The 21,650-nt window shown below is 57.0% G+C and overlaps 5 protein-coding genes across 5 annotated transcripts; 1 reads left to right on the top strand and 4 right to left on the bottom strand.

Annotated features, from left to right (window-relative positions):
• Positions 1 to 612: 612 nt before the first annotated feature.
• CGCS363_v009993 (putative glutamate carboxypeptidase) lies at positions 613 to 3,410 on the top strand (the record flags this gene model as incomplete). The annotated part of the gene is made up of 2 exons (XM_036641842.1): positions 613 to 3,144; positions 3,198 to 3,410. The coding sequence occupies 2 exons, from the start codon at positions 613 to 615 to the stop codon at positions 3,408 to 3,410; spliced, it is 2,745 nt and encodes a 914-aa protein (XP_036493380.1).
• A 970-nt stretch (positions 3,411 to 4,380) lies between these two features.
• On the bottom strand, positions 4,381 to 7,280 carry vps35 (Vacuolar protein sorting-associated protein 35; the record flags this gene model as incomplete). The annotated part of the gene is made up of 4 exons (XM_036641843.1): positions 4,381 to 4,545; positions 4,606 to 4,752; positions 4,801 to 7,036; positions 7,144 to 7,280. 4 exons carry the CDS (start codon positions 7,278 to 7,280, stop codon positions 4,381 to 4,383), a joined length of 2,685 nt encoding a protein of 894 aa, XP_036493245.1.
• A 1,236-nt stretch (positions 7,281 to 8,516) lies between these two features.
• On the bottom strand, positions 8,517 to 9,317 carry CGCS363_v009995 (uncharacterized protein; the record flags this gene model as incomplete). The annotated part of the gene is made up of 1 exon (XM_036641844.1): positions 8,517 to 9,317. One exon carries the CDS (start codon positions 9,315 to 9,317, stop codon positions 8,517 to 8,519), a length of 801 nt encoding a protein of 266 aa, XP_036493244.1.
• A 2,409-nt stretch (positions 9,318 to 11,726) lies between these two features.
• Positions 11,727 to 12,818, bottom strand: CGCS363_v009996 (uncharacterized protein; the record flags this gene model as incomplete). The annotated part of the gene is made up of 1 exon (XM_036641845.1): positions 11,727 to 12,818. The coding sequence occupies one exon, from the start codon at positions 12,816 to 12,818 to the stop codon at positions 11,727 to 11,729; it is 1,092 nt and encodes a 363-aa protein (XP_036493385.1).
• A 3,456-nt stretch (positions 12,819 to 16,274) lies between these two features.
• CGCS363_v009997 (uncharacterized protein) lies at positions 16,275 to 18,905 on the bottom strand (the record flags this gene model as incomplete). Its single annotated transcript, XM_036641846.1, has 1 exon — positions 16,275 to 18,905. The coding sequence occupies one exon, from the start codon at positions 18,903 to 18,905 to the stop codon at positions 16,275 to 16,277; it is 2,631 nt and encodes an 876-aa protein (XP_036493384.1).
• Between the last annotated feature and the right edge of the window lie 2,745 nt (positions 18,906 to 21,650).

A 21,650-nucleotide genomic window follows, 5' to 3' on the forward strand; every position in this document is an offset into this window, starting at 1 on the left:
AGCTTAATTCAGCGACTGAGGTGCAGCACGGACGGGACGACGGCCTGCTGAGATGGTACTGGACCAGACCAGGACCCGACTGCCACTTTGGAACAGACTACTGGGACGGGACCCGATGGCAACGCCTCCAACAAAGTGAACCTCGAACAATCAATTACCAAATCACAGATCGCCAGCTCCGTGCTTTCGACACGACCAGACCTCCCTCATCGACCCCTTCACCTGCTGCCGCCTGCCGGGACGGTATCGTGACAACGACACTCGACCCGTCCTCCTCTTCTCCGCCCCGATAGACTCTAGACCCGGTCAATGTCTGCGCGTACCGCAGCGGCATCCATGGGCGCGCCTGTTCTTCGATAGTACTCGACTGCATTGCGTTGCGTTGCATCTCATCTGCACCTGCACCCACGATCCTCACACAAAGAACACATACACTCCTTCGCTACTCGGACTGCATCTCCGGCTTCGATAACTAATCTCGCTCCTTCGCTGCTGCGTCCTCTGATGCCTGCCATCAGCCGCCCTCTATAACCAACCAAACACCCTTTCGTCATCGCAGAACCCCTGATTCCCGGGGCCACCGAACACACACACACACACACACACGCCACGATGCCGTCGGATCGCGACCACCGGTACGAGTCCGTACCACCAATCCCCTCGTACGACGAAGCCCTCGCCGTCGGCGGCCCGGCAAACCCGTCCGATTGGAACCCCCCGCGCTCCCCGATAGACGACCGCTCACAGACCGAGACCGAGTCGCAGTCCCTGCTGCACCGCAATGGCGCCGCAACCTCCTCCCGCCGCCCCGGCGGCTACCGCCAACCAACGGTCGAGACAGATGACGAGGACAGCTCCTGGAGCGACGATGATGGCGACGAGACGGCGTATGTGCGCAGGGAAATGCAGGAGCTGGAGATTGGCGAGCCCGACGACAGGTCGCGCTCCTCAATATGGGGCAAGAGGATACCTTTCGCCCTCTCCCTGTCCCGCTGGAAGTGGTCTTGGCGATGGCGGCTGCCAAGGATACAGCGCCCTACGATCCGGCTACCATCCGGTTCCAACGACAATTCCAACGACGGTAACGATGCGAACACGACCACGACGTCAGCGAGAAGGAGGCTGCGGGAGGCTTTGCCAAACTGGGACAAGGACAAGGCGCGGGCGGCCATTATAATATTCATACGAGTCTTTGCCATCCTGTTTGTCATGGGAATTCTGTACGCCCTGTTTATGAGCGATCTGTTTACGAGCATGGCGAGGAGGATGAACGGCGGCCTGCGCTTCAACCCCGAAGACGTGCGCCAGTTTGTCCAGGGCAACGTCGAGGCCCGCAGGCTGCGCGCCTCCGTGGCCCATTACACAAAGTACGCCCACATGGCAGGAACCGAGGGCGACTACGCCCTGGCCATGGACGTCGAGTCCATGTTCACCAGGGCCGGGCTGGATTACGTCAACATCGACGAGTACTACGTATATATGAACTACCCGAAGGCCGGCGGACGAGCGGTCGAGATACTGGGCGACGACGGCAAGGCGAAGTGGACTGCGAAGCTGGAAGAGGAGGAAGTGGGCGGAGAAGCCGCGGGGCACCAGACTCTGGTCTTCCACGGTCTGTCCAAGTCCGGCGACGTCAAGGGGCCCCTCATTTACGCCAACTACGGCGCACGATCGGATTTCAAGAAATTGGCCGACAGCGGGATCGACACCAAAGGCGCGATTGCGCTAGTTCGATACTACGGCCCGCAGGCGAACCTGGCGTTGAAGGTCAAGGCGGCGGAAGAGGCCGGCTTTGCGGGGTGCATCGTCTACAGCGACCCGGCGGACGACGGCTTTAGGATGGGAGACGTTGCGCCCAACGGCCGCTTCATGCCCGCGGATGGTGTCCAGAGAGGATCCGTCGCATTGTCCAACTGGGTGATTGGCGACCCCCTTACCCCTGGCTGGGAGAGCAAGAAGAACCTCCCGCGCATGAAGCCGGACGAGACGCCAGGCCTGCAGAAGATTCCGAGCTTGCCCCTCGCGTGGCGTGATGCTCAGATTCTGCTGCAACACATCAAGGGATTTGGAGAGCAGGTGCCGAAGGAATGGGCAGGAGGTGTCCCTGATGTCGCCGAGTGGTGGACGGGCAACCTCTCATCACCCATCGTCCGTCTCAAGAACGACAATGACGTCGTTCAGGAGAAGGCTATCTGGAACATCTACGGAAAGATCGAGGGTATCGAGCAGGACGCCAAGTCCATCATCATCGGCAACCACCGCGATGCCTGGGCGTTTGGCGCTACCGAGCCTCACTCTGGCACAGCTGTCCTCATCGAGATGGCGCGCATTTTCGGATCGCTCGTCAGCAAGGGCTGGCGCCCCCTTCGGAGCATTGAGTTCATGTCCTGGGACGCCGAGGAGTACAACATGATTGGTTCCACCGAATTTGTCGAGCACAACGACGAGTCGCTCAGAAAGAACGCCTTCGCCTACGTGAACTTAGACGCTGCTGTCGCAGGCACCGAGTTTCACGCCGCAGGCTCTCCCGTCTTCAAGCAATCGGTGCTCCGCGTGATTGACCGCGTCTTTGACGAGAACCTCAACAACACCCTGCGCGGTCTCTGGGACCAGCGCCAGGCCGATCTCGAAGAGCTGGATATGAGTGGTGATTACGTCCCCTTCCAGACCATCGCCGGCACGAGCTCTCTCGATCTGGGCTTCCGAGGTGCTCGCTACCCTAAACAATCCAGCTACGACAACTACGAATGGGTTCAGCGCATCGGCGACCCAGAGTTCACCTACCACGCTATGATGGGCCAGATCGTCGGCCTTTTGATTCTCGAGCTCGCGGACAAGCCCGTCCTACCATTCGACATGGTGGGCTACAGCGACCGCATCGAGCGCTACGTCAACGACCTCTCCAACTTCTGTGACCGCAGCAACATCGACAAGGCCAAGTTCTCCATCGACCCGTTGAAGAAGGTTGTCGACATTGTCAAGATCGGCCTCAAGAGCTTCGCCATGTGGGAGATGTCGTGGGAGTCCAACGTCATGGGCGGCGGCGGCTGGGAGTCGAGCAAAATGGGCGATTTGCGCATCGAGTTCAACACGCACATGGCCGATTTCGAGACGGCGCTACTAGACCTCGACCAGGGCGGCGGCGTAAGTTAAAATTCATTCCCGATACTCTCACAACCAGGCTAACAACATTCAAGATCCCGAACCGCGCCCAGTTCAAACACGTCGTCTACGGCCCCCAGGCCTGGTCCGGCAACCACCCCGTGACCTTCCCCGCCATCCGCGACGCCGTCGAGGCGCGCGACTGGGCCCTCGCGAGCAAACTCGTCGACAAGACGGCGCAGATCCTCCAGAACGCGACCGCCATGCTCCAGACGTGGGAGAAGGAGGCCAAGGAGAAGGGCGACTGATCCCCGTTCTCGCAACATCACCACGAACCTTTTGTGTCGTTTCATTGTTGTCGTTTTTATCTCAATTCTTTTTTAAACTCAAGGCCTCCCCATGCGCATCGTTTTTTTTTTTTTGTAAGAAGAAAAAAGTCTCGTCCCAGATTAAGGGGCGACTCGCCGCCCACCATCACCGCCGCCCCGCCCCTTGAATGATAAGGAGGCAACGGCACCGGTGACCTCTTGTTTTTCCCATGTGTTCTTATTCGGAAATATTATACTGAAGCCCGAGTCGCGCGGCACGGATTGACTACCGTCCTGCGGGCCGTCTGCTTCGTTTGGCATTGCATGGAGTTTACGGGGACGGGGGGCTTCTCGAAATTCAGCAGTCAGCTTCATTCGTCGTTTCTTTCGTGCTGAGTGAAGAAGGTAGTGCGCTTTTGTGCCCTGTTGGGTTGGTATGTAGTTTCTTGAATATACTACCCAACTCACAATGAAAAAGACCGAAAAGTGTGGTAAGAGGTGTGTGCTGCAGCGCTTTGAAGTAAAGTAAGCATGTTGGGTTCTGTCGAAGTCTCGGCGGTCACCGCGATTCTTGAGACGTATCCGGGACCTAGAAGCTCGACCAGAAAACCTGGGAGTTACTTGAGCGCTGGAATTTCATAAATCATGAAGTACACCAGAGGACTTTCTTTTTCCAACAAAATACTTGGGATTGCATGCGCTTATCGTATGAACACGACGTCTCTTTTTTTCTTGCTCGCGACAACTTCCTTTACTCCAACACTATTTGCTTCCACCACTACTGATTACGACAACGACACTGCCTGCCTCCTACTCCCCTCCGACCCTGATCCTTCATCTCCTCGTTGCATTCTCCTTCCCTTCTCATCCTCGCCCAATCCGTAACAGTGTCGTTAAATGTGAATATGATGAGGGGGTGAAAACGTGATGACGACTGTGACTAATCAAAAAAGATGGATGGCGGGTCATCTCATTTGGGGTAGAGAACCAGGCCCTCGTACTGCCTGCTCTTAATGCTCTCGAGGATGTGGTAGAAGTGACGCTTGCTGTTCTCGACCGAGGCCGAGTCCTGCTGGTTGCCGGCGAGGTTCGAGTGGATGAGCTCGATGAGGCCGTTGAGGTACTTGGTCGTGACCTGCATCGATGTCAGATCGGAGCTCGCCGCCGTTTTGGGGGTTAGAGGGGTGCGACTTACCGACTCGTTTTGCTGGTCAAAGTAGTAGACATATCGGTCGAGGATCTCGACGAAGAGCTCGATGGAGGTGGCGGTCTCCATGCAGGAGTCAGCGACGCGGAGGGCTCGTTGGAGGCACTCGAGGACTCTCTTGCCATCGCGGTACAGCTGGGATGTGTCAGTCAAGGTCGTCACATGTAGGGCAGGGGCACTTACGCCAGTCTCGTCTGCCTCGCCGTTGGCAGCCATGGGCGTGGCCCACCATAGGTGACTGGCAAGGTAGACGGCACGGCACTGGTCAGGCTTCCTCAGGAGCTTGCTACCGTGCTGAGCGCACTTGGTGATGAGAGTGTCGTAGTTCTCCTTGCCAAAGTTTCTTGTCTGGTGCAGCGCCGTGGCAATGACGCAGACCGCCTGGAACTGCGCCTTGGAGTCTGTGATGGCCTCCTCATACACGGTGAAGGCCTGTGCAAAGAACTCGTATGCAACCTCCTCAAACCCAGTCATGTCGGCTGTCTGGCCGGACGCGCAGAACAGGCGGAGAGCCAGTTCGGCCGCGCCGGCACCGTTCACGCGGGTGTACAGAGTGCTCAGGGCAGAGTGCATAAACTTGAAGAGGGCGTTGCTCTGAGTCTCCCAGTTGTCTTCATAATGCTCGCGCAGCTTGAAGCGCCGCGCCAGTTTCATGCAAGCTGTGATGAGGGGAGGTGTTGTTGTGCGGATTCTCTCGTTGCCTTCGGAGTACGCCTTACGCGTCATCTGCAACAAGCGGAACTGTGTGTCATTATCCTCACCGTTGATGAGATGGACAATTCTGGCCAGCCAGCCTTGCTCCTCCAACGTCTCGTCGGTCTCGACATTACGGCGCTGTGCCACGCCGGGGTAGTTGTTTGGCGGCTGAGAGCCCTCCTTGATGAGCACCTTTAGCACTTCTAAGACGTTCTCCAGCTGGCTGGGTGTCGCGATGCGCGTCTGATGTTGAAGAAGGGTCCTAGCCACTTCGCCAGCCACCGCTCGTCGAGTCGGGTATGATTGCGATTGGAATAGGGGAACGTAGGTAGGGAGGGAGAGGGCAGTGAAAATAGAGAGGTATCGGTTGAGGGGGGCTTGGAGCAGGGCCAGGAGGCTCTGCTGGGCCTGGGGAGAGTGCAAGTCTGCGTTGTTCGCGTTCTCCCTGACCTTGATAGTGGCGTAGTCGAGGATTTGGTTGACAAAGTCTAGCCTCTCGGGGTAAATGTTGAGGGCCAGGTTTGTCAAGGAGCACAGCAGGGCTATCGTGTCCTGAATAGGCAAATGTTGCGCCTCAACGAGGTTCTTGACTTGGCTAAAGAAGATCTCGTAGAGCTGGACATGCTCCGGAATGCCCTTCTCAGGCGCGCTGCCGTCCCCATTAACGGCCGTGCTTTCGGTATCGGCGACGGACGGTGTGGGCTCTGGCGGGGGAAGATCTTCTTGAGCACGCGCCTCGTTCTCGCTGGTCTGCGGGTTCGTATGGGCTCCATTTTCGTCGAGGTCATCCAGTTTCCTGACTTCGTCTCCGGCTTCTGATGGCGCAAGCGTGCTAGCCGCGGCCGACTGGCTCTCCTTCTTTAGATTTGTCTTCTCAAGCAACTTCACAAGGGCTTCCTCCTCCACCTTGGCTCTGTCATCCTCGGTCTCGTCCTTGGATTCGCGCTCGGCGTAGTCCGACAGGCGGTCCATCAGGCCAATGACGATGGCCTTGACGTTGACGTGGGGGTTGAGGCGTGACACGGCCCCGAGGAATTGGTCAAGGGTGTGAAGGTGGAAATCGTCGGGGAAGACCTGGGTAATGACCTCGAGCAGATATTCCTGGGCCAAAACATCGCGGCACTGCACCACCTGCTCCAATAGGGGCGCCAGAATGCCAGACTTGTAAGTCTCGAGGTCTACCAGCTGGCTTAGTCGCACAATGTTGCTTCCCACCAGCAGCTGCAATTCCTTTCTTTCTCTCGTCCGTTGTTCGCGTTCGCGGGAGTGGCCCTGGTGCTGCAAGCGCACCCAGAGCTTGTTCATCTCGACAAAGTTGGTGAGAACGAAGTTGATTGAATCGGACAGGTTTCCCTCTGGGCCATCACCATCGCCCGAGGGGAGGTAGTCTCTGGCCTGGCCAGACAGATAATACCTCAAGAAGAGGCCGCGGATCGGGTGTTGGACACCTCGGCTCATGTCCATCATGTCCTTCATCAATTCCTTGACGGGCGCATCGGGGATGGACATATAGGCGGTGCCGACGGTGATCATGAGATACATGCGCGGGATGATGTTTCCAGCATACTGGACGAGCTCGTAGAGGTCGGCGAGGTGGTTGACGGGGTGGTTCTCGCGGAGGTGGACTGACAAGTAGCGCAGGGCATCGAAGACGGCCATGTAGAGTTCGTAGTACTGCTTCGGACCCAGACTGCTGGTGCGCAACTCGGAAACGAGGGTCGAGCTATGCGCCAAGAAAGATATGGTCAGCATTGGCCATTGAAGGGTATCGCGAGTGGGAGCAGAGCTCCGGTTGAGCTCCCGGGGATCCGGTGATTGGGGATGACGTACCAGCACTTCAAAGCATCCATCAGCTTGCTTGGAGTGTCGAGGCACTTTCGCATGAGGGCGGTCTGCTGGCGCACTGCAACCAGGGCATCCTCGAGGAGACGTGCCTGATCCTCAGGCGGAACGGGAGTCGCAGACATGTCGAGGTCGAACCGGCGGGGTAGCTATCGAGGCGACGTAGGGGGTCTGGAATTAGTTCATGGAGGAAGAAGCAACGAGGGCCTCGGAGGTACGGTAGGCGACGGCAATGGGGATCGAGACAATTGCGCGGCTGGGATTGGGTGGCGCAAGCTGATGGTGCGTCGTTTGGCGCGGCTGGGGATGGTGGAGGACGTCAGCGGATTGAAGGGAAGAGGTGACGACGGTTATCGCGAGAGTTGGCTGCTTGTGCTTGGCTGCTGGCTGAGGTGCTTGCCTGGGAGAGGCAGACGGGATGAGGTAAGGTCGGGCTGTGCAGGTGCTGCGGCGCTGCTCGTGCTGCTGTTGCTTGGGTAGGTAGGTAGTAGGTACGGATAGGTACCTATGCTGTGCCTGCTATGGCCTGTGACTGTGGCACATAGCTCTGTCCAGCTCGGTGCCAGCGCTGTCGGGTGGCTAGTGTGTCGGATTATCGGGCTGCCTAGATGCGAGATTATGTAATGACGGAATCCACCGACAGGAGAAGGCCTTATGTAAGGAGATCCCCCTCGGTGCCTTACATAAGATGATCACGCCTGCACGTGATCGGCACGCTGCCAAGGCGGGGCACTCGCCGGAAGGAGGAGCTGTGACAGACCTGCGCTATCAAGGTCCACACTCGAGTCCCCGGCTCGACATCCATGTCAACCCATTCCAACCGCCTCTCCAACTGCAGCCCACGCAGCGGCCCCAGCTCCAGCGTCTTCTCCGACCTGCTTTATTAGCCTCGTCTGGTCTCACTCAGCAGCTGCTTCACGGTCCAAGGGTCTCGCTGGGAGACACGAGATATTTCAAACCTCATGACGGAGTCAACGGAGTCATTTAAAATCTAACACGCAAGCTACCCTACGCTAACAACCTACCTAGGTTCCGAATGCCCTCGGAACGGAACACCTTGGGTTTCGTTACTCGTCGCATTGCACTGCGCTGTTGCTCTGCCTGCAGCTACGCAAGACCAAACGCCCACAAACGCCAGCCAGATTCATTCGTTCTTCTCCGCGTTCTCTCCAATTATTCTCCCCCCAGCCCACCATCCCCGCAGTCAGTGGGATGGGTTCGTTTCCACCGAATCCCCGAAGTGGCCAAAGCACGCCCAAAATGCAACTCGCCCCCCATCGCTTTCCTTGTCCCAACGCCAACACCCTCAATGCCAAATGCAAATGCAGTTCCCCGGGTGGTCGACCGGGCAGTTTGGTTCTTCAAGCCGAGGTCGATGCCTTCGCGGGAAGATTGCAGTCTTCCCGCAGGAAATCGACCAGCGCTGTGTCGATGGACGCGGAGAAGGCCGCGAACAGCAACGCTGTCGACGTCGTTGGCGCCCCGAGGTAGCGCATGTGGGGGACGACCTCCAGCTCCGTAAGGCCTTCGACTGTCTTCAGATCCGCAATCCACTCCATGCTCTCGTGCTTGATGAGACTCAACAGCCTGAGGTCTGACACCTCAAGCTGGCGCCCGCCTTCCCACGCGTTCTCGGCAGGCTTGCCGCCGTCCACAACCACCCGCAGCTTGGGAATAATCTTGTCCAGCCTCCGCAGGTATTTGCACATGTTGGACCAATCCGACCGGTCGCTATCCGTGAAATGCAATGGGCTCGCCTTGCGGATTGTCACCTCTCCAATCATGGCCCGCGACCGCGGTGTCAGGTCTTGGAGAAACGGCACAACCGCCTCGATATCGCCGTCAAAGTCGAAATTGTGGAGGCCGTACAGCATATGGCTCGTCTCGCGGTGGGCCTGCTGGTTGACGGCCATGATTGCGGTATGCATCTTCGTCTTCGCCGCCAGGTGGTACGTCGTCTCGAAGCAGGTCCGTTGAAAGGATCTCTGCATTACTCGGTATTTCGACCGGTTATACGTGCCCAGATTCCCTGCGAATAGCTGGTGCATGGCTTTGTTGCGGATCGCAAGTTTCTTTTCGCCTCCGTCGTCCAGGAGGTGCTCGTAAATCATCATGCGAATCTCGGCGGGAATCCGCATCAGCAGAGACTGTTCTTCGTCCATGTCGTGATTGGTGTTGAGGCTGACGTTCACGACCTTTGACTCGGGGGGACAAATTGAAGAACCAACAAACTGCAAAACAGCGATAACGGAAAGCATAAAAGGCTCGACGATGAGGGACAGAAAACGAGGGATAGCCCGGCAGGCGCTGGCTAGGAGCCATCAGCTGGTCTTATGGCATCTTTTCCCCTGCGACCTTCCTTTCCGAATTGAGTGTAACACGCGTTCCGACAGGATCCATCAAGGTGCTGATGCTGCCTCTTGGCTGAGAGACCGGTGTCTGCAGAGCCACCGCAGCAGATCCAAATCAGCGCGAATTCGAACGGCGCAAACGCCCCTTGGGCCAATGACAACTTTGCTTTCTTTCATCCTCTGCACCCTGTCGCATATCGCCCAACGACTGTGCCGCATGCAACATGCTCGAGTTCCCGACCTTGGCCTTCAAGGTCCCTGGTCCTGGGTCCACCTCCCTGCCTTCGACTCACGGTTGGAGACGTGCAAATCATACGCTACTACAAAAGTGCCAACCAACAAAAGTAACACGCTCGACTTGCACCAGAACAAACAATTGAGTCACTCGGGGATCTGTCTTGCTTGAGCAGACGCATCTCCACCAGAAGCGCCTGCCTGTGATTACGGCTTACTGCTAACAAGGGCGCGGATAAGCAGCCCCAGAACCACGCTCCCCTTAGCGTCTATCGTGGACGCTTAACGGTCCAACTTTCTCACCCACAACGGCCTAGCCCACCTCAGCCTGACCAGCTCAGTCTTCATTCGCTGCCCGCGCTCCGGACGGCACGCGTCCGGGGCTCCATACTGGTCAATAACGGGGGCGCCCGGACGCTCCTCCGCCTCCACACTCAGCCTCCAAGGGTCCGATACCCTCCGGCCGTTTTCGCAAGTCAGATGATACCAAGGCGGTAATCACCTCAGCACTTGTGTCAGCCTGGCTTTCTCACTGGTGAAGATCCAATCTCACTCGACGCCCTGCGCTTATCTTGAAATTTCTCGTAGCATGCGAGTACTGGAGGCCGAGATTCATGCAGGTCTCACATGCAGAGGCGGCAGATCAGCCAGAGATAAACGACGAACAATGCCACTCGGCAACAAGCATTGAATCATTTTAATCTTGCTTGCTGAATTATATGTGACCAACATACGATATCAAAAGGCACGAGGTTGCACGCCAGGTCAGCATTGGAGCGGCTAGGGGACATCGGTGATGTTGTGCATGAGAAACAATGCAAGCCGATACGACTCACCGTGGACCTACCACCAGTTTCTAGCTGGCTGGCGATCAACTGCCATGATTCAAGCTCATCGTTCGATGGTTTGGTTTTTTGTTGCAATCAACCCGGTCGTCATACGGAGTGTGGACCTCCCATGAAGGCTCTGCCGCGGTTATCACCTCGGTGTCGGTCAACCGGAAGCATCGAGTCGAGTCAATCCCAAAGGCAAGAAGCCTCATCATCACAGCCGGCTATGAGCTTCGATCTTTGGCCTTCACTACATCATCTTGCAGAGGATAATTGGTACCACATCCGGGAAGATGTCCTTCACACTGGAAGGAAAGGCGGCATCTGCTACCGTTGATCAAATCAGGCACAGCCTCCGGAACTTGGCCGCAAGCTGAGCCAGGAGCAATTTAAGCATCTGAGAAGCTTTTCCGGCCTAGCATAACTGCTCGATCGGCCAGTATTGAGGCAAGGCCTCCGTGATGAGCAACAGAAACGACGTACGAAGTCAAGCAGCATGCAAGCAGCATTCTTCTTTCTCAGCTCTGGTTCCTGAGTAGGGATTGTCTTCTCTCCAACACTCTGAGAATAAGCTATCAACGTAAGCCACACATGCGGCGCGTGAGAGTGCTCCAGAGGAGCTTCCGCAATCCCGGTCGAGACCTGCATAAGCTTACCAACCCCCCTTCTTATGGCCGGTTTGGACCAACCGCAGGAACACACAGTCTGATCGCCTATCCTCACTTGGCATCTTGGCCTCGCACTAGAGGAACCTTTTATCAACGACAGTGAAAGCCCACAAGGCCGACCTAATTGCCCAGGTACTCAATTAAACAGCTTGTATCCTGCTCATGCGAGCCAAGAGTACCGCAACTCCCTTCGGTGGATATGTAGCAACATCATCACTACCTCAGCAAACAGGCTCAGCGGCACTTCGGGTTGATGATCATTTCAATGTTGATTAGGTTTATCCTATCTATGCGGCTACGCGGCTGATATCTCAAAGTCTCGCCCTCCAGGCCGAGATGCCGACTGACACGGCTAGAGCTGCTTTAATCCATCCTGCTGAACTCCGGCGCTGCATAATACACACAAGACACATTGCGTGCCAAATAAGACGTCGACAAAAGGAATTCGTTGAGGCGATTCGGCCTTTGAGATTCAAGAATCGGCCTCTTCATCTCAAAGGCCACCCCTCCTTCTCCCGGTACAACGGTGGACCTGGCATATCGCCTTCGAGTTCCACGATGCAATCCTCCTGCAGCTCTACCGGCCGCTCCATCGTCTCCATCTCCACAACAGTCGTCGAATCCAGCTGGGCGGCGTTTGGGTTGGGCGAATGCGGCGCCACCATAGTCGCGCTACCTGTCGTAGCCGTACTAGGGGACATCAGTTCCAAGCTCGTTTTGCCAGACGTCTCAGCTTTGTGAGCTGCCACCAACGCAGGCGAGGATGAGTCCGCATGCATGTTCGGGTCGGTGTTTACTCTCCTGAGCTTCCTCTTTCTCCTCCGCCAGCACAGCATAAACGCAACCAATGCGATCGCCAACGTGCCCGCCACCGACCCTACGGCAATCGCTATCGTTGTTCCGACCGAAATACCACCACCGCCGTCGCCTGAGTCGCCAGTATTCGAGCCTTCCGCTGTCGTTGTCGCCGTCGCTGTCGCAATCGATCCTCCGCTCCCCGACTCCGCGGTTCCCGTAGCGGACGCAGTCGCGCCGCTTACCCCTCCCGTCGACCTCGGCCCTGTGTATGTTGCCCCCGGAACCGTCGGATCTGTCTCCAGAATACTTAGATCCGAAGCTCGCCATCTAACCTGTATCGCATACACCAACGCCAAACGGGACGTTTGCTGGTTATTCAAGTCGTAATACGATGTCGTCGGTACTGTTGACAGACACTTGCTATACGGATAGTCCGTCCCCGTGTAGCAAGTATGTCCCGTCGGACAACACAACCGCGCCGTCTCCCCGCTCACCACGCTGCCTCCTAGCCTGACATTCCCGTCCTTTGACGACGCCAGGGACGTCGGGAACGCGCAGCCTTCGGTATATCCCATTGGACAAATGCCGGGAGAATAGTAGCCCCAGCTGTAGTCGTACGCTTGTTTCCATGACGTGGGCATGCATACGATGCTGGAGAGTGGCGGGGTCTCGGTGTTGGTCCAGTAGAGCGACTTGCAGAAGTCGGGCGTCGTGAAGACGGTCGTCAGCGGCGCCGCGCCGCGTTGTGTTGTGAGGGGATTGGGGTCTGATGTTGTCGTCATGATGGGCGAATCCTTTCGATGGATATTATATAGGTAAGGCAAAGGTAGGCGCGATTCTGATTTCCGGCGTCGCTATGATCTCGCGAGATCTCGTTCCCCGCAGACAAGGTAAACAATAAAAGGACAATATGGGTATCGATGTGTCGCTTCGGCGTAACGTCTTGCTTCCCCCAAAGCCCGAATTCACTCCATATCCCAAAAGAACCAATTTCTCTTTCTCTTCGTCGACGATATCAATAACAGTCAACAGGAATCAATGTGGAAGGATGGAGTTGAAATCGGCTTGGCGATTTTCTGCTTTTGTCGTCCACCAAAGAGATGGATCCCTGGATTGCCGGTCTCCGGTGGGCGGTTTTGGGCGTCTGGACTGTTCTCTGCAGTGGGCCGCGGGCAACGTGGGCGGCCGGGACGCAGTGATTGATATTGGGAATTTGGCGAGAATGTGTTGGCTTCGAGCGGGAGATCTTCCCCAAATCGACAATTTCGTAAGATTTCGATCTTCGAACGCTTTTCGAATGTTGTGCCCGAAAAGAGGAAGTGGGAAGGGAGAAGTGATCGGAGAAGGGAAAAAAGCACAGTCCAGGGTTTCCACGCAGAGAAAGAGGCAGAGCAAAGCAGAGTGGGAAAAGATGGATGTGGATGTGGACTGGACGGGATGGGATGAGTCTGGAAGTTTGACAATTGTCCGCGGACCGGGGAGCCAAGGGTTTCGGACGGTGCCAGTTGCGCTGAACTCTGCTTCCCACATTGGAGGCCTGCGTTGAACTTCTCTGGGTCCCTTTTTTCCGCCTGGGTCCTGTCTCTACTTTTTTCCCTCTTCGCTGCCCTTCGCCGCCGCGCCGCTCGATTCCTAGTCCTGGTCTAGCACGTTAACAGTGGGCAGAACTCTCTACTCAGAAGAGGACAAGCGCTGGCAAAGGGAATCAAATTTGTGGTTTTGGCTGGCCGCACAAGGAAAGGCAGAGCGCGAGTCAGTATCAGGCGATCAGGGGAACGCTCCACCGTGGCCCGTCATAAGTGTCGTAATAATGCAGAGGGTGTTCCCAGCAGAGTCGCTTGGCTGCTTTATCCAGCACTTTTCACAAGTTCTGCAACATTTCTGGCGAGCTCGGCTAGAGATGTGAGGTGAACTAACGGTGTTGCCGCTAGCCGCCTAGTTTCTTGTTCTCTGTCCAGTTTCCGCGCTTGATGACCTGCCCTTTTAGCGGGTGATGATGGCCTACTAAAGGCGGTTTAAACAGCGAAGCAGTGAAGATCTGCTGTGAATACGAGCTTTGCGAGCGAGCGAGCTTCGCTTGGTGTGCTGTTGACGTCAAGTGGCGTTTTTTGACAAGATGCTAGCGCCGTTGACGGATATCGAACATTTGGTATTGTGAAAGAAGACGCGCAGAGGCCAAGGCCCGAGGGACGGACGCGCTTCTGAGGGCAGCAGCCTTCGCCTAGACAAGCCGCGGATCACGATACCAACGGCACACCGCAGAGAGGGAGCAGTCCGATTTACCCATCTGCGGCCAATGTAACGTTAATAAAACGCTAACAAATTGGGGGGAACAGGTGAGCTTGGTGCCGACACCGCCCCTTGGTGGTCCCTCCCTCCCTGCGCCGGCGTGCCGGGCTGCCCGTTCCAATATATTGTTTTACAGTCACTTATCCTGATCGGAATTTCATGATCACTCATAATCGCCGACTATCCGGCGGGACTCAGGCAAAAAAAAAACTTGCTGCGCGTTCGGAAACAAGCCGCCTGCCTACTTGGGCAGATGGACAAGACCCCACGGTGCGGTGCCATGTGGCCGCTGCGTGGTGCTGCAGACCCAGTTTCTCAGGGTGACATTGAGCATTTTCGAGAGTGCGGTTTCATCATGAATTAAAGATCCTGCCCTGACGATGGGAAGATGATACATCCTTCCTGAGAAGATCCCACGATGCTGGATAAGCGACGCGGCCTTGGCTGGATGATGTGTTATATGTTGGTTGTATTAAGGGGCTTACTGCATTCGTCTTATATGATATCAATGTAACTGCGCCTGTCGCATCGCGGGAAGGGCAAATCAAGGGCCATGCAGAGGCAAAGCATCGCGTGGAAAGGTTCACGTGGCGTTTGACCGAAGGCATGAGGTGTGTGGTGGGGACCGTCTGATTTTCTTGACAACTTTGACAGTTTTGACAACCAGAGCGATGGTGGCGGTCTTGGGGGAGGGGGGGATCGCCGCAACTCAATTGATGGGATGCAGGAATTCAATCGGGATACGTAAATGCGCAGGAACTGATCATTGAGGCTTGTGAGCGCCGTTTGATCCCAGAGCCGCCGCGGGGGGGCGCAGCACGTTGGGAATCCCTGGCAGCACAGCCCGCGCCCGCCTCGTCCGACTCCGCGGACTCGGTCGGTCGGTCGGTCATCCCAGCCCGCTGGGGGCTCGGAGGAGTTTCTGCTGCGGTGCGTGACTGAAGCCGGGACAGGTACGAGATTGGGGGAACCCGGTCTCGACGTGCCGGCCTAAATTGAGAGCTTCTGGGAAGAGGCAGCCCTACTGGGCCGATGGCGGCATCTGTCCGACGGCTCTTGTTCACACGGTTCGTGATTGTCTGAGGATGTCCGCGGAGAGATGTGCTGGGACTTTTGGAAAGGGGGAGATGTTGATGGGCGTGAAGGGGCATGAGCTAAGACTTGAATTGGGAGGCGAAAGTTGCAGTTTACCGCAACGGGGACTGATCAATCAGCAAAAGACAAGCAAGAGTGGAAAATTGCAAAAAGGAAACGAGCGTCGGCCGACGGAGATACTCGGGCAATTGCCTCGTGGGTGAATCGAACACCCGATCTCCTCATTACTAGTGAGGCGCTATACCACTTAGCCAACAAGGCGATGTCTAAGTCGAAATTTTGACAGCCTATGTACCCAGCCCGGCAAAGCTCCGAGCTCCGAGCCGGCCGCAGCTTGGCCGCGTCATCGGAATCCACGGCACACCCCGCGAGAATGCCAAGACCGTCGACAACTATGTTTCGACGTCAGTTGTTGATTCCAGCCTCCCTCTTTAGAATTTGCGTTCGTTTTTGAGTAGGTGCTGGTTGCAAGAGTTTACGACGTCCATACCCAAGACATCGGGTGCGGCCCGACGCTCAAGGTTCACCGCGACATCAGATCAGACGAACCTTTGCCTGGGACTTGCGAACACTCTTCCGCCAGAGTCGCTGACAACTATCTCCGCAGAACCCGTTGACAGGGCGCTTCAATGACGGGGCATACCGCCCAGTCATACAGAAAGCGAATATGCGAGACATTCGTACGGCAAAGAGTCGTCATGACCCACAGACAAAAGGACATTGAAAGTTTCAACAGGAGCTTGTAATTTTGTGTTCCTCGTCTTCTAATTATGCTACAACCCACCACCCCATCCCAGTTCAAGATAAACGCCAATCATCAATCAAACGCCGGAAGATGCAAATCTCCAATGATCCTAGTATGCCGCATAAGGTCCGTAACGCCACCGCTTGCTGTTCTCCTCAACCCACCACCGCGCCACGAACGCCGCCTCCTCGGCCCACCGCGCCGCCTCGACCCCGTGCGTCTCCTCGATCTTGGCCAGGAACCCCGTGAAGTCGAACCCGAGCACCGGCTGCTTCTCCGCCGGGTCCTTGGCCACGTCCGTGAAGTGCCACTCGATGTTGTCCACCACCGGCACCACCATCCGCCAGTACTTGTGGCGCCCGTCGCGGACGCCGACCATCGCCCGCCCCGGGTTGATCACGGTGAACTGCCAGTTTGCGACCTCGCCCTTGTCGGCCTCCTTGGATTGGCGCACGGGGCGTAGCAGCGACTGGCCCTCGTAGTTCCTCAACAGATCCGTCACAGCCTCGGTGCGGTCCTTGGACAGCGAGCCCGTCTCGATGAGCAAGTCCAGCACCGTCGGCAGGATCTGCTGCGCCGAGACGGCGTCGTTGATCGTGATGGGCGGCAGCTTCGGGTGCGAGAAGACGAGCGGGACGTGGTTGCTGCCGACGTTGGGGTTGTAGTACGACGCCAGAATATCGTTCTCGGGGATCGACAGCCCGTGGTCGCCCACCAGGATGACCAGCGTCTCGTCCGCGACGCCCATCTCGTCGAGCATGTTGAGGATCTTGCCGAGCCAGCGGTCGTCGTAGCCGATGGCGTTGATGTAGTGCGAGAGGTCGTCGAGCCCGCGCGCGAGCGGGACGTAGGTCTCGTTCTTGGGCATGTTGTACGGGTGGTGGCTGGTGCTGGTGACGTGCGTGAGGAACACGCGCTCGTCGGCCTTCTTGGCGCTCTCGAACTGGTCGCGGATGTAGTCCTCCAGCGGCGTCTCCTCCATGCCGAAGTAGTTGACGTTGGGCAGGTCGACCTTGCCGAACTTTGCGTCGTCGCTGCGGAGGTACACGCTGTCGATGAGTCCTTCTTGCGGGAAGCCCATCTTCTTCATGAGGGCGCCGAAGTTATCGTAGTCGAGCGTCACCGACTGCATGAATGAGGACTTCCACTTGAACGACCCGAAGGGCTTCTTCTTGTCTTCGCTGCTGTCCTTCTGGAGGGTGTTGAGGGCTCCGAAGATGTGCGGCAGACACGGCTGGTAAAAGTGGTGGAGGTACTCCAGGTTGAAGTCGGCAATCAGGGGCGCGATACCGCAGAGGCTGCCCGCCAGACTCTTGAGAGTGTACGTCGATGTCGTGTAGGCGTCGTTAAAGTTGAGTCCGCCCCGGCTCTTTTCCTTCTTGTTCTTCTTCTTCTCCTCCGTCTCAAACCCATCCTCGTGGTCTCCGGTGAGGAACTTGGCTACAGGGGTCAAGGTCCTCAGCCGCTCAAGCGCATCCGGCGGAATCCCGTCGTATCCCGCATGCACCCACGTATCGCGCAACCGCCCTTCACTAATACCGAACCGCTTGAAGGGAAACATGTCCTTCCTCGTGCTCTCCAGCACAATCGTCATCACATGCCGGATCGGCACGTCCTTGAGCTTCTTCTTCAGCTCAGGCAACAACTTGTCGTCCAGGTTAGAAATCCTCAGCGGGTCCATCGTCGCATTGTAGTGCTTCTTGCCGCCGTACCAGTCCTCGAAGCCCTCCGGTGCCACATCCTTGGGCAGCCAGGCAAAGGGCACCGCGTCGGCCAGCGCCGTCTGGTTGTCCCAGTCGCGGTTGATGCCCGAGTTGTAGTGCGGGACCAGCTTCTCCAGGTTCGGCGACGAGTTCTTGAAGTCGATGAAGGGCAGCAGCGTCGGCGTCCACGACATGAACGTCAGCGAGCTCTCGTGCGGCCGCAGCGCGCACATGATGACCTGCGCCAGCAGCGCCACGCCCGCGAGCGTGTACGCCGCGATCCAGAACATCCACGCCCACGGCCACGTCTTGACGCCGTCCCACCCGTGCGAGAGGTCGAAGCTGCGCCGCGGGGATGCGTAGTCCGTCGTTTCCTTCGTGCTGCCTCCGTGCTCGACGTCCTGCTGCGGGACCTCCGAGTATGTCGCCCAGTGGGGCCGGCGGCGGCGGGCGATGCACGCGACGGGCCAGCACACGATGTCCGCGGCCAGGCCCACGGCGACGAACAGCACGTCCTTCAGGGCCCAGGCGAGCACAGCGAGCACGGCGCAGACGAGGGCGAAGGTGAAGAGCCCCGTGAGCAGCAGCGCGCGGCCGGCGGCGTCGCCCGCGAGCCCGATGTTGGACCAGTGGATCTCGGAGCCGGACATGGCGAAGAAGCAGATGCCGATGAGGTTGAGCCCGATGACGAACCCGATGAAGAGCCAGCTGGCGAAGGCGGCGGCGCGGCGTAGAAACCCGCCGTCGTTGTTGCGGTTCGAGGACAGCCATCCCCCGAGCAGCAGCCGCAGGATGATGAGCAGGACAAAGTCCTGCGCGAAGAAGGAGTAGCCCCAGTTCACGAGATGGACCGTCGGCAGGGCGGAGAGGTGGCTCTTGATGTGGACGAACTTGGCGCCGAGGACGGCGAGGGCGGCCAGGCTGAAGACGAAGCGCTGGTTGGAGAAGCGCGAGCCCATGCCCATCAACAGTCGTCGGGGCGAGGTGAGAAACCCATGGCGTAGCGAGGAGGGGCCTGGTGAAGAGTCATGGTGCATGCTTCTGGGTACGAGTCGGCCAGAGCCGTCTCGCGTGTATATTTGTTACGGGGAGTAGAAGGAGTGGAGGTGAGTTAGGTTTATGTTCAGAGGGCGAGGATGCAGAAGTTTGCACTCATATCTTCTTTCCCCTTTCCCCAGTTTTGCACGTCTCTCTACGTTGATGTTGTGGAGATGGGGGTGAATGGGATGTGAATCAAGCGAGAGGAAACAGCAGAGAAAACTAAAAAAGGGTATCGAAACGGATGATGATGCAACGGCAGCAGCAACAGGGAGAAGGGACGGTAAGAACTAGCAAAACATCAAGGAAGGGGAAGGGGAGGGAAGGAGAGAAAAAAGGAGATCGAGGAGTCCCGGTCGAGAGAGCTTATGCTTATGTGCCTGGTCTGCCTGCTTTCTGCTTTGCTTCGTGCTTTGCTTTGCTTGTCTGGCCCGCCGCCGTTCCTGACTCTCCTGGGGGCCGTTTGCTTCAGCCTTCGGGGTTGTTTGCCGACGGGACCCATGGTCCATTCACTCTTACTCGAGACTGGGGTACGAATAGGTGGATGGGATGGTGGACGGTGCAATTGAATGGATGGAAATGCCTGCCTAGGCCACGGTACGGGATACATCAGGTTAAAGCTACGACCAAGGGCTCCTCCGTTGGCAACACGCCCGGGTTTGCGGCACCGTGTGACAATGGCCACCGAAAATGGCGTCTTTCTCTTTCTCTGCATGTAGAAGAAGTAAGTACCTCCAGGCTCAGCTGGAGCCTGTTCAGCCAGCAAATTTGAAGGATGTGGAACAAACGAAAAGGAGATCTCCCCCGCAGCCACGATGCCGCCCTTTTGCGCGGGTCTGGCATGCCGCCTTAGCTTTTGCTTCTGCTTGCTTCCCATTCCCTGGTTCTGTTTAAGCGAGAGTGTCGTTAAAAAAACGCCCCGGTCCTGTTCTCCGCCCCCCTACGTTAGACAGTTAGTATGTACCTTCTTACCAACCTTGCTACCCCAGCGCACCAGTCACCAGTTAGGAATACGAGCAGGCGACCAGAAATGTCAAGAAACAGGGGTCATCCTTATGTCAGACGACTCCTGCCAATGAAAATCCTCCAGGCAGCCAGCCGTAGCCTACTTCTGGTACGGTTACAGCTTGGAGGGGGCGTATGTCATTGGATCAGATCCTACATGTAGGTACCTGGAAATGGGCGGATGCATACCGACCTTACTTGTACATGCTTAGACTCTAGCAGACAGACGGGACCAAGGGCCCAGAACCCGCAGAACCGGGCGGAAAAGCCTCACATTGCACCTTACCTTAGGGGCGGCCCAAGGAAGGGGGGGGGGAACTGCCAATCATGACTCTGCGAAAACGTAACGGCGCCGTGTGGATTGAACGGTGTCCATGGAGAAATTTCATCTTTTGGTGTGTATCAAGTTGTGGCTGACTCCTTGTTAGGAAACCTGCCCGAAACAAGCTTTCTGCCTAGGGGCGTTCCCACCCCTCCCAGAGAGCTGCAACCCAGCCCATGTCACGCGTGAGACTAGAGCCGTTACGCTGTGCTTTTCTTTAAATACGCGGTACAGCTGAGGTTGACCCTGCTGGTAAAGATGGAACGCGCGGGAGGCGGAAACATCGTAATGACAACGGGGTACCGTGCAGCTGGGGAAATCCAATCTCCAGTCTTCTAGACTCCCGGATGCATGCCCCGTTTGGGGCTGAGGGAATAATTCGGCCGAGGACTGCAGTGCTTGCTTGCTGGCATATGCGCCCGGTGGGATGGATGGATGGGCGCGTCCGCGGAGAAAAAAAGACAGAGATCAAATGAAAAAGATCAGCCGTACCGCCTCGAAGGATTCGCATCTGCCTGGCTTAAACTCATCCTAATTATGTAAAAAGTCGGGACGGGGCAGAGCTGAGCTGAGCTACGGATCGGTACTTGGAGCCTTGCTGGGGCTGTAGAACAGAAAGGAAGAAGAGGAGACACATTCATTCTGCTCTCGCTTGCTCTTTGTCCGGGCGACGAATCAAACGGGCTCCCTTTGAATTGAACCATGTTCATCCTTAATGTAAGCCCCCGCCCGAATGCGGCCACCGCCCATCAACCGAGCCCCTCGGGTTCCGCCCTGGTAAATAACAATTGCTGCTGGTCTTGTTGTTGCAGACCAATTGTTTTCTCTAGGTCGTACATAGGTAATGAGTGCACAGCTGCGCCCTCGATGTGTGTGTGACTGTGTGGCCTCAATCCTCGACCTACAAAGTACAGCATCGGGTTATGGCATGGCTCACCCGCGTCATCGCCCGTCCCGTCTTCATAATATCGCCGTCGTCTTCGTCTGAATCCCCCATCGCCCCGGCGTCTTGGGTGGTGTCGCGTGCCCTCCCACCTCGATTGATGGATGGACGGATCGGCTTGGCCTCACGTGCTCGTCAGCCCTTTTCATCTGAACGGGGCCGGGCGGCAACGCGGACGCTGGCTGGCCAAGATGTCAATTGTCAATTGGATGGTGTCTTGGCCCTGGTGGCCGCCATTCACGCGCACGGATGCCAATAGCGTGTAGTCACGGGCGGGAAGCTATGCTCTGTGACAAAGTTGGATGCAAATGAGAGAGAAAGAAAGAAAAGACGGCTGGTTGTGGTGGTGAAGCTGAGGACAGCTCGAGGGCCGGCGGAAAGCCTCCCTCTCTCATCGTTGTTCAGCCTGGGACCCTGAACTTTTGGCTTGCTTGCTAGCGCTTGCGCTACACGGCCACACGCTCGGGAAGTCTG

Source organism: Colletotrichum siamense (genome assembly GCF_013390195.1).
Source record: "Colletotrichum siamense strain Cg363 chromosome Unknown KSG_Cg363_contig06, whole genome shotgun sequence".
NCBI classification, from domain to species: Eukaryota; Fungi; Ascomycota; class Sordariomycetes; order Glomerellales; family Glomerellaceae; genus Colletotrichum; species Colletotrichum siamense.